This window comes from Pongo pygmaeus, chromosome 9 (assembly GCF_028885625.2).
Source record: "Pongo pygmaeus isolate AG05252 chromosome 9, NHGRI_mPonPyg2-v2.0_pri, whole genome shotgun sequence".
Lineage (NCBI taxonomy): Eukaryota > Metazoa > Chordata > Mammalia > Primates > Hominidae > Pongo > Pongo pygmaeus.
The window spans coordinates 94,670,542-94,686,900 of NC_072382.2; the positions used below are offsets into that span (position 1 = coordinate 94,670,542).

The window sequence follows — 16,359 nt, forward strand, 5'->3', positions numbered from 1 at the left end:
CAGTGCAGAGATTTATCAAATTCATGCCTTAGCTTTGTTCAGTCACTTCAGGATGAATTCTGCACATCCAGAGGATCTTTATACTTACTCTCAGGGTTCACACCCTCTCTTTTAGCATTTTATCTGGAGTTGAAAGAAGCAGCTGTCACTGACTCCATGCCCAGCATGGAGGTGATCTGTGCTCTGATAGCTGAGGTCCCAGTTTGCCTGGGATAGTCCTGATGGATTCTGTTGTGCTGAGCATCCACTGTTTTAACAATAAGTTATATAGCCACCTGTGTTATAGTCCTAACTACCATTCAACATGAAGCATGGGATCAAAGAACCACTTTAGTCCCTTATCTCACAAAAGAGATCTACATTTCTGCTGCTGTTCACAGGGACATCATGCCATGGGCCAAAAATCCCCACTTCTCCTAGGAGTATGGATTTGGGGAAGGCCTAAAATTATTGGAAACTCATCCTCAATCTAAAACCATTTAAACAGCCACCTGGCTGATGGTAACAGCAAATTATCCAGATAGTCTAACACTTAACAGTACATCATACTTTTCAAAGAGCACCACTAACACGTCAGTTACTCAGGGTTGAGTGCCTGGCATTGCCACCCAGAGAACTGTTTCCTCTTTACAATGCTCAGAAACGACTTGAGAGGCACATTAAGCAAATATCAGACATAAATGTTACCTTAAGCAAACAATGGGAGGGAAGAATACAGAACAGGTCAGAAGCAGCCTCCTGCTACACAGCTGTTCCAAGGGCAAACACACTACAGTGTCCTGGCAGAGTATGCACTCAACAAATGTTAACGTCTCCTTTGCTGAGGCTCTAATTGAAAATTCTTTTGCCACTTAAATACATGTTTAATTTAAAGGGCTCCAAGTCAGGTTTCTCCCCTGCTCAGCTCAGAGACAAAACATGCTGAACAAACAGGCAGGAAGTCCCGCTGAACATCTGTTTCTGGCTGGGGTGACAGTTCATGTAGATCATTTAGAACTCAATTTAAAATAGTAAAAATGTATTGAGCAACTGCCGTGTTTTTAATATGATATAGTACCTGACCAAGATAGAGTTCACCAACAAGGTTGCACTTCACCAGGACAGGGAAGACAGGTACAAAAAGCAAAACAGAATCTAGCAGATACCCTAAAAGGAATAGAAACAAAGTGCAATGGAAACACAAAGAAAGGAAAGACTAGTTCTGATTTAGGGGGTGGTGAGGACTTGGAAGTATAAGGTATTATTTATCATCATCATCATCATAACAACATTAACTGCTATTATAGAGGGCTTATTATGACCCCATAACTACTCTAAATACTTTCAGTGTATTTTATTCTAAATTAGTCAAACTTGACCTTGAAGGAGGGTGTAATTGAGAGAAATAGAAATGGAGAAGAAAGGATATTCCAAGTGGTAAGAGCAGACTAATGAAAGGCATGATGTCAGGAGGCACTCAGGAAATAGTGACTACTGTCATCATTATTTGTCAGACTTTGGAATATGTAAGGAATTAAAGGAGACAAGGCTTGAAGCAAAAGTTGGTGCCCTAAATATCACAGTGAGAAATCTGAGATCTGTTCAGTAGGCTTTGAGGTTCCATTAAAGCAATGACACTTAACTGTAGGTCTATATCAAAATCCCTGGGTGGGGTGGGGGGATGAGGTTCTCAAAATGCCCATGCCTTATTTCTGGAAACTGACTGAGGAAGTCTTATTTGCAGCCCAAGAATCTTCACTTTTTCAGAACTACTCAGCAATTTTTATGAACATCCCTTGGAGAAACACTGAAAGGCTTATCTTCTGGGAACTGTCATGATTATATCTGAGTTTTAAAAGACTTAAGCAGCCATGTGGAGGATGACTGGGTAGGGCACAGCCAGATAGTTGGGCACTGAGTTAGTAAACCCCTGCAACAGGAACGGAAATGTAAGGAGACTTGATGGGGGGTGCCTGTGGGCGTGTTCTGCTGAGGTGAATGTGTGTCAGGGTCAGAATCAGCAGGGCCTGTGCATTGACCAGATGAGAAGAGGGAATAAGAAATGACTCTGATATTTAAGCTTATGCTGGGAGGATGGTACTGTTCTTGATTGAGATTGGAAAGATATAAAAAGGATCATATTTGAGGGCAAAAATAATGAATCTAGTTTTAAGCATACTAAATTTGAGATAGTAACAGGTGATCTTAGGTGAGTTGAATCAGAAATATACATTTAGATAATCAGAAATGTACATCTAGAACTTGGATGTCTTGTTGCTTGACTGTGCCAATAGAATATGACCATATATATAGTCATGTTCTCTAGACTATGTCTTCAAAATATTCTGAATTGAGGTGGAGTGTCTGGCTCATTCAAATTTTGTTTTGTTGATTTGAATAAGTGAGAACGTAAAAAAGATTCTCATAAATAATATTTTAGGAAGGGCCGGGCGATGGCTCATGCCTGTGATTCTAGCACTTTGGGAGGCCAAGGCGGGCGGATCACCTGAGATCAGGAGTTCAAGGCCAGCCTGGCCAACATGGTGAAACCCTGTCTCTACTAAAAAATATAAAAATTAGCTGGGCGTAGTGGCATGCACCTGTAATCCCAGCTACTCAGGAGGTTGAGACAGGAGAACCACTTGAACCCGGGAGGTGGAGCCTGCGGTGAGCCAAGATCATGCCACTGCACTCTAGCCTGGGTGACAGAGTGAGACTGTCTCAAAGCAAAACAAAAAAATTTTAAAAACATTTTAGGAAGCAAAATAAAAAAAATTTTAAAACATTTTCGGAAGCCTTTCATTCAAGGGTAAGGAAAAGAAGAGTGACAGTGGGGCCTGAGAAAATGCTGCAGGACAAGGAGCCACAAGAATGCAAAGGCAGCAAAGACACAGAAAAACAATTTCAGCAGGGAAGGGGATTCTTCAGTGTTCAATGCTTCTGAATTGTTAAAAAGGGTAAGAGAATTAAGTGGTTAAGAATTAACCGGTTAATTAAGTTGTAAAGGATTGAAGCTGACTGTCACTAGCTTAGACAGAAAGAAAAAAAGGAATTTAATGGCAGTGCCTAAAGGAGGATTCTAGGAGAGCTCACAGAGAGTCAGTGGAGGAGATGAACAACCAAGGTTCGGGAAGGGTAGGAACAAGGGCAGCTCTGGGGGCCTCCTAGGAATCTATGACCCCTCTCCCAGGTAGTGCAGCCATTAATACAACTCTGCTCCAGAAAATTCTGCACCTCTCCAGTTCATGCTCCATATCCTAGGAGAGGGAAGTAACCTAGCTTGAGTGTGTGTCCCTATTTTAACTATGGCCAGGGAAAATGTCAGCAAAGCCAGACGTTCACCCCTTTCGGGGGCTAGCACTAGACCCCGGGGAGAAGAGGTCACTGAAGGTTAGCACTACTCCAAGAAGCAAGTTTCACTGGAGTGTGGAACTTGTAGGAGCCAGTTTGCAAGGTGTTGATACATGGAAGAGGGCAATGATGCATGACAGTGCTGTTTCCAGTCCCTCGACCATGAAAGGAAAGTAGCCTGAGAGTTGCAGACTTGAGGGCAGGGTTTTGGGGGCAGTGGAGACTTAACTACATTTGTAGACTGAAGCTGGATCCAGTGGAGTAATAAATTAACATACAAGAAATAAAGGAGGTAATTAATGGCACAGAGACCTAGGTGATGACCAAAGACTTCAGTCAACCATATACTGAAAAGAAGGGATCCTGAGGAACTTCATGGAATTACCTATGTATTATATACAAGATAAGATGAGTGTCAAAAAGCAGGGAGATTGGATAGTTGCTCTCTGTATATAGGGGTGTCAGTGAAGTGGTCAGAAGAACTTGAGATGCTTGCACAAGGAGAAACAATGAAATCAACAGGCTACAAAATCAAAGCAGAGATACACAAAAACTCTTTAGAGATGAAAAACTGGCCTGTGGGCTTGCAAAAGTTTTCTATAACCAAGGTAGATATATTAACTTGACTAAGCAAATAATGCATACATTAAAAAGTGATTTTTGTGACTTGGGCACAGAAAAAGCAGGAAAAGTCACTGAAGCAAATGTTAGTAATTTCCATCTTAGCACTGTCCTAGAGAGGCTGTGACCTGGCCAGTATTTCCAGTTCCGTGGGCCAGAAACTTTCTTACCCTGAAGCCATTAAACAGTCAACTTTCTTAGCTTATATTCTGCATTCAGGACAACCTTACTCTTGATTATGGTTAAGCTAATCTCTTAAGGAAGACTGTGTTTGTCAAATAGACCTATGCAGTAATTTCTTCTGAAGGAATAAATTAAATGGTTTCTGATTTTGACTGGACTTTTCATGGCACTTGGCACTGATCATAAAGACTCCAGAATTCTTACAGTAATTTATTATTGAAAATTAATAAACTGATGCCATGGTTGGAGCAGACACTGCTAATTGCCTATCCAATATCTGTGTTTAGTAACACACTGTCACCAGTGGCCCATACATGGCCCTCTTTTATTGATTGATTGTATTAAATTATTGAAAAATAAAAATAATAAAAATTTAAAACTACAAATAAAAGATACACTGGTTTGTATTCACTCTTGTAAGTTTGATTATTGTGCAGAACTAACACCTGAGATAAGTGTTTCTTCCTATGGCTGAATAAAATTACAGTTCCTGGCCTGCATGGGTAATTTCAGGTTATGATGCTACCTTGCGAGGCCTGTGAGAGGTCATTAGTGGTCTCTTCCTGGTATATGTGCCCTTGACATCATTGTTTGTTCTCTAGCCACTGTGGAAGAATGCTGATCTTTCTATACTGGCCATTTGGATCAAAAGAAATTGTTGGTGGAACAAACACAACTTGCACAACTTTTATTCCCAGTAAAGAAACTCATTTTTTGACTTTTGTTCACTGGCTTCTATACTAGAGGAAATTAGTTGATTAGCTTTCAGCGGTGCAAAAACTAAAAATAAGTGATAGTAAGCTTTAACTATGTGCCATGTAAGAACTCTGCATCTATGTGCATTATCTCATTGAAGCCACAATAACTGTCCAGCATCTAGGAAGAATAAACTCCCAGTGCCTCAGCCATGTCTCTGGCCTGTGTACTAAATCTTTTGAGTTTACCCATCAATGACCTCTGTTTCCCACTGTACTCCCGATCTTGATCTCTCTTTTTTTTTTCAGTGAATTTCACAGATCCATTTATTCATGCCACGAAGTAAGCGATGCTTATACAAGTGTACAGTCTAACACAGCTTGCTTAAATTTATAAGCTGACTGATGTTTCATTTCATGGGTACTCCAGGTAAAGCTGGTTAGTGATGACCGTGAGCAGGCACCGGAGCTTTCAAAGCTTTCCTTCTTTTATTAGCACTCTGGATTTTACAAACGATGAGGCTCATCAGCCCCATTCCTACCCAAATATCCTGGTAAACTTGAGTATAGTAGAGCTTCATGGGGATCCACACATTTTTAATAATACTTTGAAGCATCTATACCTTTTGCCCACACCTGCCCGTACCTTGCCTCGTGCTCTGTGCACAGCAGCGCCATAGCCCAGGGCGTGTCCCCCTCGGCTGTAATTACCTGATGCTTCCGTGTCCTCCTGGGCTATAATTACTCCCACTTGTCACAGCATTCTGGGTGATGACTCAGCCAGGTTCAGGCCAGAGCACAGGTGGGTAGCAACTATCCTGGCAACAGCCCACAAAGCCAGCATCCCCTCCAGGCTTGCCCCAACCTTTCTAGAGGGGAATCACCTCACTTTTGCACCTCTTCCTGTTACTCTCACACCCAGTGTGGGTCTATGTCCACACTTCCTTCTGTAGATCAGGAGCACCAGATTTGTAGTATCTGAATTATGTCAAGTACCCCAGCTTCTCTTTTCTACCTCCTGCCCCATTGGAATAGCTACTTTCTTAGTGCTCTGTTACCATCCAAAGAGTAAATCTTTTGTGAAAATCATCCCAGTAGTGTTTGTCTTGGTTTGCTAGAAATTTCCTTAGAAAGAGATAGTTTCCTTCTAAATATGGCTTATTATTATAGTATTATTATTATTACTAAAATGATGATGGTGATGTCAGTTCATCAGCAGGCCTTTAATAATTTTCTTTGAATGCTATTTTTGTCTTCTGGAGGAGCCTGCCTGCTCAGATGCAAACAGGAAAGGAGTCAAATATCACCATGATCTAGGTGACCAACTTTTCCCAATTTACCCAGGACTTCTCTGGTTTTAGCACCGAAAGTCCTTCATCCTGGGACACTCCCCTATCCAGAACAAACATCCTACCACCTCTAAAGAAAAGACCACAGTGAACTTAAGATAACCCTAGAATCACCACTGTCATTAACTGAAAAGTCTTTTCTAAGGAGATTTTTCATTCTCTTATTATTACATGTGATATATTTAATATATATTATATTTAATATCTATATCTCCAATAGGATCAGAGAGTGAAATATATATATTATCTATTATAATAGCTATAATAATACATTTATTGAATGCTTGCTACATTCTAGGCAATAAATTAATGCAGCAACTCTGTGAAGTCAGTATTTTTAATTCTAATTTTCAGATAAAGAAAGTGAAATTCAGAATAGTTAGCAAGGCCCCACAACTAGACTTAAACCCATGCACTTAATGATTTATGGATTTAATATTTTATTGTAGGTAAAAAGAGAAAGAGCTGCAACAGTTGGATATCTGAGTAAAGCAAAGGTATAGTTCCATTGCCATTTATCTGGACAAAACAAAGATCAAGATACTGACAATTTATTCTATAAATTACAACCAAGGTAATTATTTTGGTAAGCTTAGGAGGATACTTCCTTCACACAAAGTCCAACCTTAAATCACGTCATTTTAAGGGTGAAATACTAGAAGCATTCTATTAAAGTCGGTAAGAAGACATGCTTGCTATCATTGTTATTCAATTATACCCTAGAAGTTTTAGGCTCTAAAATAAAAATTTTCAAAATGTTAAATAAATAAATATTAGGTGTCAGTATAATTACTACTTGCAAATCATGATTGTTTACCCAGATAAAACTAAAAAAAATCTGATGAAAAACAGCTAGAACTAATAAAAGACTTTACATACGTATCCAGAAGAATATGCTTCCAAAATTATTAACCTCTGGAAATTTCTAGTTATTATAGGAGAATTTTGTTTTCCTTTTTTTTCTCATGAAAATGACATGCTAGGGATTAGAGAGTGGCCAAAATAAATATCCTGAGATGTTTATTACGTATCTCAGTGGTAAACTACGTTTGAGCTACTGAGCATCAGGCTCATTGGGAAAAAGAGGCATAAGCATTTAGGGTATCCAACCCTCCGAAAGGTGGCTGGGGAGTTCTGTTGCCTGAACTGGAGGTAGAATTGGCCCTTTTGTGCCCCAGAAACAAGAGACTGCTAGACCCAGAACAGACCCTAGGGAAAGAAAATGGTTGCAGCTTTGGGTCTGAAAGATGGTAGACACCTGACCCATCCTAACTCCATAATTGGTCCAGCACCCTGGAGAAGTGGCACGGCGGGGGGAGATGATGCACAGGGGAACTGTATTTAGAGAGATCACGTACTTTATTGACAAACTTGGGACAGTTCTTGAGATTGGAAAAGGACCCTTTTAACAATTATCCCAGGTATAAACTGAGGCGGTCCTGGGTCAACCAGCACACATGCTCACCCTTGTGAATGCACCTGGGGCCAGTGTCATGGGCTGGGTCATGGCTTGCCTAGGCTGGCTGCCACTCTGCAATGGTTGCTGCCTCTTGTGGCTCAGCTGACATTGTTGGATAAGATTGCTGGTGACCTTAGGAGTGTCAATTTCTATCTTCTGGAGGCATTGTTTGCTGGTTCTTGGGTTGCTACGAGACTTGGAGACTGGGGCTTGGGCTCCATATTGCAGGAAAAACTGTTTTTTTAATATATATATATATATATATATACACTTAAATAGTGAGATATACTTACCTATATTTTTAAACTTTCATCTGAGAACATATTTCAATAACAATAGTACCCAACTTCCCCAGGCCACACCAGCCTGTGGGTGCAAATAAGGCCATCTTGTTATGAATTCCCGAAGTTTCCTGGCTCATTTTCCCACACGCCATGTGCCCCTAGTCCCTGAGCCTCAACAGGAGGTGTCACATGTGCTTAACTCACTCTGCAATCTGAGCTACTCCTAACTGCTCCCCCCATCAGCAGCCAGCATCCCTACCACTGTCCTGCCAGGCATGGAATCCCCAGGCTGCTGAGGCTGAACATTACTGGAAACTGGTAACTGTGAGAACCAGTGGTTTCCTATGGGGAACAGGTGTGGGAAGTAAAACTTACTTTTTAACTGTGTGCTCTGTTGCACCTTTGAAAATTTCATCTCATGCATTTATAGCATACTTTCAGAGATAGTAATAATTAAAAAGAAAAGAAAAGCAGTATGGGTAGCTGTAGAGGAGCCAACTATGTAGCTCCCTGGTTTTTATGTTATATTCTGATTGAAGAAAACAAACTAAGCAGGGCTGCCTGTGAATTAGTGTGTTCCAGAAACAGCTCTGCCATTTTACTTCTCAGTCCTTTCTGTGCTTAGAACCAAGGCAAGCATTCAGAAGCCAGGGGCCAGGGCACAGAGTCAAATACCAGCCATGCCCCCATAATTCCCACTTCCTTCTGATGGTTAAAGGCTTTGTACCATGATGAGTCAAGCTCACTCTGCCTGGGGTCTCCGCCTTAGACCCTAAAAAAAAGACTCCAATAGGTTACCGCAAACTCAACACAGTCCCAAGATGAATGAGCCACCAACTTGGAACCCAATGAAGGGTTAGCATAGGTCTAAGAGGGGGAAAGTTATTTTTAAAAAAGATAAATGCTCTGAGAAATACCAATTATAACTGAAAATTGTTCATAAAACCCTGTAAAGGGCTCTTGACTAAATCATTAATATGCATAACCAAACTCCTCCTCTCCTGGGCAGGGTAGTTCAGCCACAAGCATGTATTTATGTAGTTAGTGTTATGGTTACAGAAGTGGCCCAGGGAAGACTTAGTTCTTTATTAAAAGAGGGGACTTGTGGTCCCTGTGAAACCTCTGAGAAGTTGGGTAGTATCAAGAGCCATACGCATTTATAAGAGTGCCTGGCACACAGCAAATGTTTAACACGTTAGCTTTTTAAATTATTGTTGCAGTTGTTTCTATAAATTCAAGTGACTTAGAATGTCAAAAACTAAAATTGTTTTTTTAAAAACTGGAGTTATTTATCTCAGAAGAGTAACGACAATATCTCAAGGCCATATGTCATAATTTTAGCAATAATTACTCTCTCCAGAATAGCAGGATCTGCTGCTTTCGGAAGATTCTCAAACACTATTTATTCAAGAGGAACAATGATTTAGATCATATTATGGGCTTTGCTGTCACCTAGTGGAAATTTGATTATTATAAACAATTCTCAATAACAAACTCATTCTGAGCTATGGAACCCCCAAGTTTCAGTGATTGCCAGCTGGCTTCCATTGGCTTGCATTCTACAGTTAATTATAATACCAAACCTCTGGTGACAGTCCATCTCTCTGTGGATGCACTTGTTTCTGTTTTTGTTATTTTTAAATCCAAGACAGCAAATCCTGTGTGAGCTGCCTCATTAGAAGCCAGCAGTTGCAGAAAACATTCTTGGCAACTTCCAGGTCTCCTGGTCACTGGAATATTGCCAGATCCTAAGAGCAGGGGGACAAACAAACAAACAAACAAACACCTCAAAAAAGCTACCTAATCGCAAGTCCCTTTCTAAAGTGTTTTCATATATTGTCCTACTTTATTACATGGAGTACATTTTTTTCATTTTAAAGATGAGGACATTGCTGCTCAGAAAGGATAACACAGTCAGGAAGTCAAGCAAAAAACAAGAAATCAAAGCTGTCTTCCCACTCCAAGTTCAGAACTCTACCTAAGTCAATACGCTGCCTACCAGGATCCTGTGGTTGGCTCATCAGAAATATTAGGAAAGAGGATAACAGTTTGGTTTCTTTTGAGAGAGGTCAAGACAGAAGACAAGGCCCTAGGGTTCATAGGCCACTGGGTGGGAAGATACATTCTTTCCCTACTCAGGGTTAGTCCCACCACTCTACCCCTGATCTCCTGCCCTCTGGTTCCTCTGGGCTCTTGCTAATGTAATTATCCCCCTTTCCAATTCTGTAACCTCCCCCTCTCCATGGGCAAATCCCTTCCAGCTCTAAAGACCAAACCCAAAAATCTGCCTTCATCTATATTTCTCTCCTGCCCCTCCAAATAGGCTTATCGGAAGGTATATTCTTATCACATTTCACCTCCACAATTACTTTTTGTTTTTGTTTTTGTTTTTGAGACAGTGTCTAGCTCTGTCTCCCAGGCCGGAATGCAGTGGCACAACCACAGCTCACTGCAACCTCCACCTCCCAGGCTCAAGAGATTTTCTCACCTCAGCCTCTCGAGTAGCTGGGACTGCAGACACACACCACCACCAGACATGGCTAATTTTGTTGTATTTTTAGTAGAGATGGGGTTTTGCCATGTTGCCCATGCTGGTCTTAAACTCCTGATCTCAAAGATATCCACCTGCCTTGGCCTCCCGAAGTGCTGGGATTACAGGCCTCAACCACTGTGCCCGGCCTACACAATTACTTTTTTTTTTTTTAAGACAGAGTCTTGCTGTGTTGCCCAGGCTGGACTGCAGTGGTGCGATCTCAGCTCACTGCAACTTCCACCTCCTGGGTTCAAGAGATTCTCCTGCCTCAGCCTCCCGAGCTGTAGCTGGGACTACAGGTGCCTGCCACGACGCCTGGCTAATTTTTGTATTTTTAGTAGAGATGGGGTTTTACCATGTTGGCGAGGCTGGTCTCAAACTTCTAACCTCAAGTGAACTGCCTACCTCGGCCTCCCAAAGTGGTGGGATTACAGGCATGAGCTACCACACTTGGCCACACAATTACTCTTTAATGCACCCTGGTGTGGTTTCACCCAATCCCACTCCTCAACTCCCTCCCCCATGGAAGTCATTCAGGTTACCAAGGACCACCTACTTGCCAAATCCAGGGGACTTTACAGTTGTCCGCTTTACTCCTTGGGACATTTCAGGCTATGGACCATGGTCTTCATATGAAATGTATCCTTCCACAGCTGCTGAGCTGTGGCTCCCCTTGGTTCTCCCACCATTCACTCTTAGTCTCCTTTACAGTTGCCATTCTTATTCTCCAAGCTCCCTCCAGGAGAACTCTCAAGGGACTAATATCACCGGATTCCATGTCTTCGGCTGGGACCTCTTCCCTGATCTCCCATCACATTGGATCTCTCGAGACACATTGGATCTCAAAGACACAGCGTCAAATTGTACCCATCACCTTCACCCAAACCTGCTTCTCCATCAGCTGCCACAAGAGGTGACTAGAAGTTATCAACAGGAAAATGTAATAGTGACAAAATTAGTGGAAAATCCCTGGGCTTAAAGGGAGAATAATTTTTTTATGCCATTTAGTTGGGGAGAGAGATTCACCTAAAGATTTTCAAATTTGTTTTATCTTTTTATTTTGCAGAAGTTTCACATTTATAGAAATGTTGCTAAATTAGGACAATAAACTGTCATATATCCTTCACTGAGATTTCCCAATTGTTAATACTTTGCCACACTGGCTTTATCTCTTTCCATCTATAACTATGTTATTGTTGTTGCTATATTATTGTTGTTGCTCTTAAAAGATAAATACTAAAGTATTTAGGGCCTAGTGAAAGGGCCTAGAAGTAATGCAACCCAAGTTACAATGAACACACCTAGCACCTAGATCTTGATGCCTACATATAATTCCCCTTTAAAAATAGCTGATTCAAAAACACAACTGAAGCCCATTCACTCCTAATACTTTAGTATTTGTCTTTTAAGAACAGGGACATTGTTTTACATGGAGCAATGATTGTTCAAAAAATTTAATGATGATACAATAATACTACTATGGAATATGCAATCTCTATCCAAATTCTATCAGTTGTCCTAGCAATATCCCTAATAGCAATGTGTTTATTTTTTTTCTCATCAGACATTCAGTAATGAACCATGCTTTTCATTTAGTTGTAATCATTTTTCAATGACCTTTAATCTAGAATGGCTCCACAGCCTTTCTTTCTTTCTTTCTTTCTTTTTTTTTTTTTTTTTTTTTTTTTGAGAGGAGTTTCACTCTTGTTGCCCAGGCTAGAGTACAATGGCGTGATCTCGGCTCACCAAAACCTCAGCCTCCCAGGTTCAAAAGATTCTCCTGCCTCAGCCTCCCGAGTAGCTGGGATTACAGGCATGCACCACAATGCCCTGCTAATTTTCTATTTTTAGTAGAGATGGGGTTTCTCCATGTTGGCTAGGCTGGTCTTGAACTCCTGACCTTGTAATCTGTCCACCTTGGCCTCCCAAAGTGCTGGGATTACAGGCTTGAGCCACCACGCCTGGCCTTTCTTTTTCTCTTCTGACATTGATATTTTTGAAACATTCAGACCAGTTGCCTTGTGGCTTATCCTTCAATTTGAGATTAACTGGTGGTTTCCTCATAATTAAGTTCAGGTTATACATTTTTGGCAGGAATGTTACGTAAGTGATGTTGTATTCTTAGCCTCTCTTATCAGGAATCATAAGATATCAGTTTGTCCCATTGTTGGTGGTCACTTAGCTACAGTGTTATCTGTTATGCAGAAATACTTTTTTCCTCTTGTAGTTAATGAATAATCTGTGAGGAGAAATTTTCAGGCTGTGTAAATATACTCATTCCCAACAAACTTTCACACAATGGTTTTAATATTCCTGGATGAGTCTTATCTAAACAAAATATTACTATGATGGGCGCAAAATCGTGATTTTCTAACTGTGTTATTCCTTCTACATTTACTATTTGATGTTCTATTACAAAGAAAAGCTCTCCTGTCATTCTTATTATTTGTTTTTTTCTTCGTTTAGTATCATTAAGGGCACTGGTGGATTCTTAGGTTTTTCTCCACAGTGTTATAAATCCAGTACTGTCATGATTCTTTGGGATTTTTTTTTGTTTGTTCTGTTTTGTTTTGTTTTGTTTTGTTCTTGAGACGGAGTCTTGCTCTGTCGCCCAGGCTGGAGTGCAGTGGCGAGATCTCGGCTCACTGCCAGCTCCGCCTCCCAGGTTCACGTGATTCTCCTGCCTCAGACTCCTGAGTTTTGGGACTAGAGGCGCCCGCCACCACGCCCGGCTAATTTTTGTGTTTTTAGTACAGACCAGGTTTCACTGTGTGGGCCAGGCTGGTCTCAAACTCCTGACCTCAGGTGATCTGCCTGCCTCAGCCTCTCAAAGTGTTGGGATTACAGGCGTGAGCCCCTGTGCCCAGCAGTCTTTGTTCTTTCTGTTTATTTATTTTGTTTTTGATCATTGATTGGCTAGAGGTCTCTTTGAGATTCTTCCTCTTTGTAATATCCTTGGGCCTTTTTATTTTTCAAATAATTTCTTTATTTTCTACTACAACAAAATATTCTAGTCTTATCTTGTACTTATGTTGTATTTTAGAATCAGCTATTTTTAAAGGGGAATTATCTTTAGACACCAAGATCTAGGTGCTAGGAGTGCTCATTGTAACTAGAGTAGCATTACTTCTAGGCCCTTTCAGCAGAGAGAGCTAGGAAAGATATATACATTTTTATTATTTTTTATTTCTTAGAAAAATCATGATTTTATGCTGACACCTCTAAACTTCCCCCATTCCATAAATTATGTCACCTCTCTCTCATGGTGGGAAACCTGGCTACCAGAAACATTAGTATATTTACTAATTTACTCAGTCCTAAAAGGCACACCAAATAATTTCAGAATTGCTAAACCCATATCACTAACAAAACAATATTTGTTTGAACTTCTTTTTGTTTTTAGACTGAGGGTGTACATCTAAGTATTGTGTTCCAAGTGACTTGGATTCGGCCGGGCGCATTGGCTCACACCTGTAATGCCAGCACTTTGGGAGGCCGAGGCGGGCAGATCACGAGGTCAGGAGATCAAGACCATCCTGGCTAACATGGTGAAACCCCGTCTCTACTAAAAATACAAAAAAATTGGCCGGGTGTGGTGGCAGGCCCCTGTAGTCCCAGCTACTCCAGAGGCTGAGGCAGGAGAATGGCGTGAACCCGGAAGGCGGAGCTTGGAGTGACCCACTGTACTCCAGCCTGGGCGACAGAGCGATGCTCCATCTCAAAAAACAAACAAACAAACAAACAAAAAAACCAAAGTGACTTAGATTCATTCTATTTTTTTCCCTGTAGTTCTGTCATCTATTTGATATACTCTTAATTTTGTATTTTTTATTCAATTCTAGGCTTCTTTCCTCAGACTTGATTAAATGTTTTAAATATGAAAACACTAGCATGCTTCCAACAGTCAAAACTATATATATATATATATATATATATATATATATATAGAAAAAAAATGGTATACTCAGAGAAGTGTGTCACTCTTTTTCCTGTTCTTTCTACCCCATCGTATGTAAACAATTCTATCAGTTTCTGGTTTATCTTTCCTAAGTTTTTTGTTTGTTTGTTTCTTTTGCAACAACAACAAAACATGGATATACATGTTTATATTCTTTATTTCCTTCTCTTTGTTACCAAATAGTCAGCATAATAAATTCTTTTTTGCCTATGTAATTTGATCCAGAAAGGCTCTGTAACAAGTATAATTTGAGGGCGTGGCACAGTGGCTGATGGTTGTAATCTCAGCCCTTGGGGGGGCCAAGGCTGAAGGATTGCTTGAGGCTAGGAATTCAAGACCAGCCCGGGCAATATAGTGAGCTCTCATCTCTACTAAAAAAAAAAAAAAAAAAATATATATATATATATATATATATATATATATATATATAATTTGAAGCTTCTACCTGTTTCTAAGGGTGGGAAGCCAAGAAAAACAACTTCATGGAACTTTTTGAGAATGGAAAACACGATCTAGGCCAGTGGTTCTCAAAGTGTGATCATTGAACCAGCTTCATCACAGTACTTGGGAACTCGTTAGAAATGCAAATTTTCTGTCTCCATCCCAGACCTATTGAATCAGAAACTCTGGGTCCCAGCAACCTGACATTTAATAAGACTTTTAGATAATTCTGATATATGCTAAAGTTTGAGAATCACTGGTCTAGGGTAGTGTACGAAGGAGGAAGTAGAGAGAATAATACCTACATTTCATTGAGTGTTTACTTTGTATAGGACAGATGTAAGCATCTTATTTATTTGTATTTATCATATAATCCTCACAAGGGCCCCAGCCAATAGGGGCTACAACCATTCCAAGTTTACAGATGGGGAAACTGGTACTGAGAGGATGAGCAACTTCTTAAAACCACACAGCTAGTAAGCAATGAAGGCTAGATTTGAACCAAGGTAGGCTGGTTTTAAAATCCATGAGCTTAACAATTGCTGTATGCTAATTCTACCTTAGCAACAGATAAAAAGGAGCTAAATTTCCCTTCATGATAGAATTACAGGTTAGCTACCTGGAGGGGGGCAGTGGGGACAGTCAATGAGTGTCTCTGGACTGAGAAAGTTGACAGAAGCGTTTGGCTAGAAGGAAATAAAACAAGTCCCAGGAAATGATGGCTTTGTGAGAAAGCTGGGAATGTCACCAGCAAGACAGTCGCTGTGGTAGAGACAGCTGAGGGCCTTTGGCCAGTGCCTTCTGCTATTTGATTTCGTTGTTTCCCATCTTTTTTATTTATTTATTTATTTTTTGACACAGCCCCTCATCATCATCCCCTAACCTTCAGTAAGAGTTTGCTACACATAACAGCAATGTGTTATGGTGCTTTGAGACTTGCAGGTAGAGGGATGGGGTCCTGGTGTATGGACAGCAGTGTGGATAAAGCTCAGTAGCTGCAAGAAACCAGGCAGTGAGCAGGGATAAAGAATTCACTGGGCAAAGGAACTTAGATCCAAGTCTTCCTGGAGGGTATTTAGTGAAGCCATGAGACTCGCCAAAGGTATGATGAGACAGGTATCATGCAGATATCATTTCCAAGGCCTGAGCACTGGCAGACAGAGGTAAAGGCAGAGAGCAAAAGGAAAACAGGGTGTGGGGGTCCCCATATTTCTCATCTGGACTGTACTGGGAACAACTCACTAGGTCGGTAAAAGATTTACAGCCCTTGCTCATTTTGGTCTCTGGGGCAGCTCTTACAGATCTAACGGTGTGGTTTGGTCCAGCAGAGAGAGGCCCTGAGGTTTAGCTTTTCTGAGTCCCTTCAGTTCACAAGTTGAATAGGTGTGGAGTAGAAAGTCAGTAGCTCTGCTACTGGCTCAGCCATTGCAGAGTGAGGTGACTCTCACAGTAGAGGTTAGGAGTAGATTGTCAAGCCAACAGACTGGAGAGCAATTGTGGCAGATA

General features: G+C 40.8%; 1 protein-coding gene across 1 annotated transcript; it reads right to left on the minus strand.

The window, feature by feature from the left end:
• Positions 1-5,269: 5,269 nt before the first annotated feature.
• On the minus strand, positions 5,270-5,446 carry LOC129007914 (ATP synthase subunit ATP5MPL, mitochondrial). Its single transcript, XM_054439296.2, has one exon. The coding sequence runs from the start codon at positions 5,444-5,446 to the stop codon at positions 5,270-5,272; it is 177 nt and encodes a 58-aa protein (XP_054295271.2).
• Between the last annotated feature and the right edge of the window lie 10,913 nt (positions 5,447-16,359).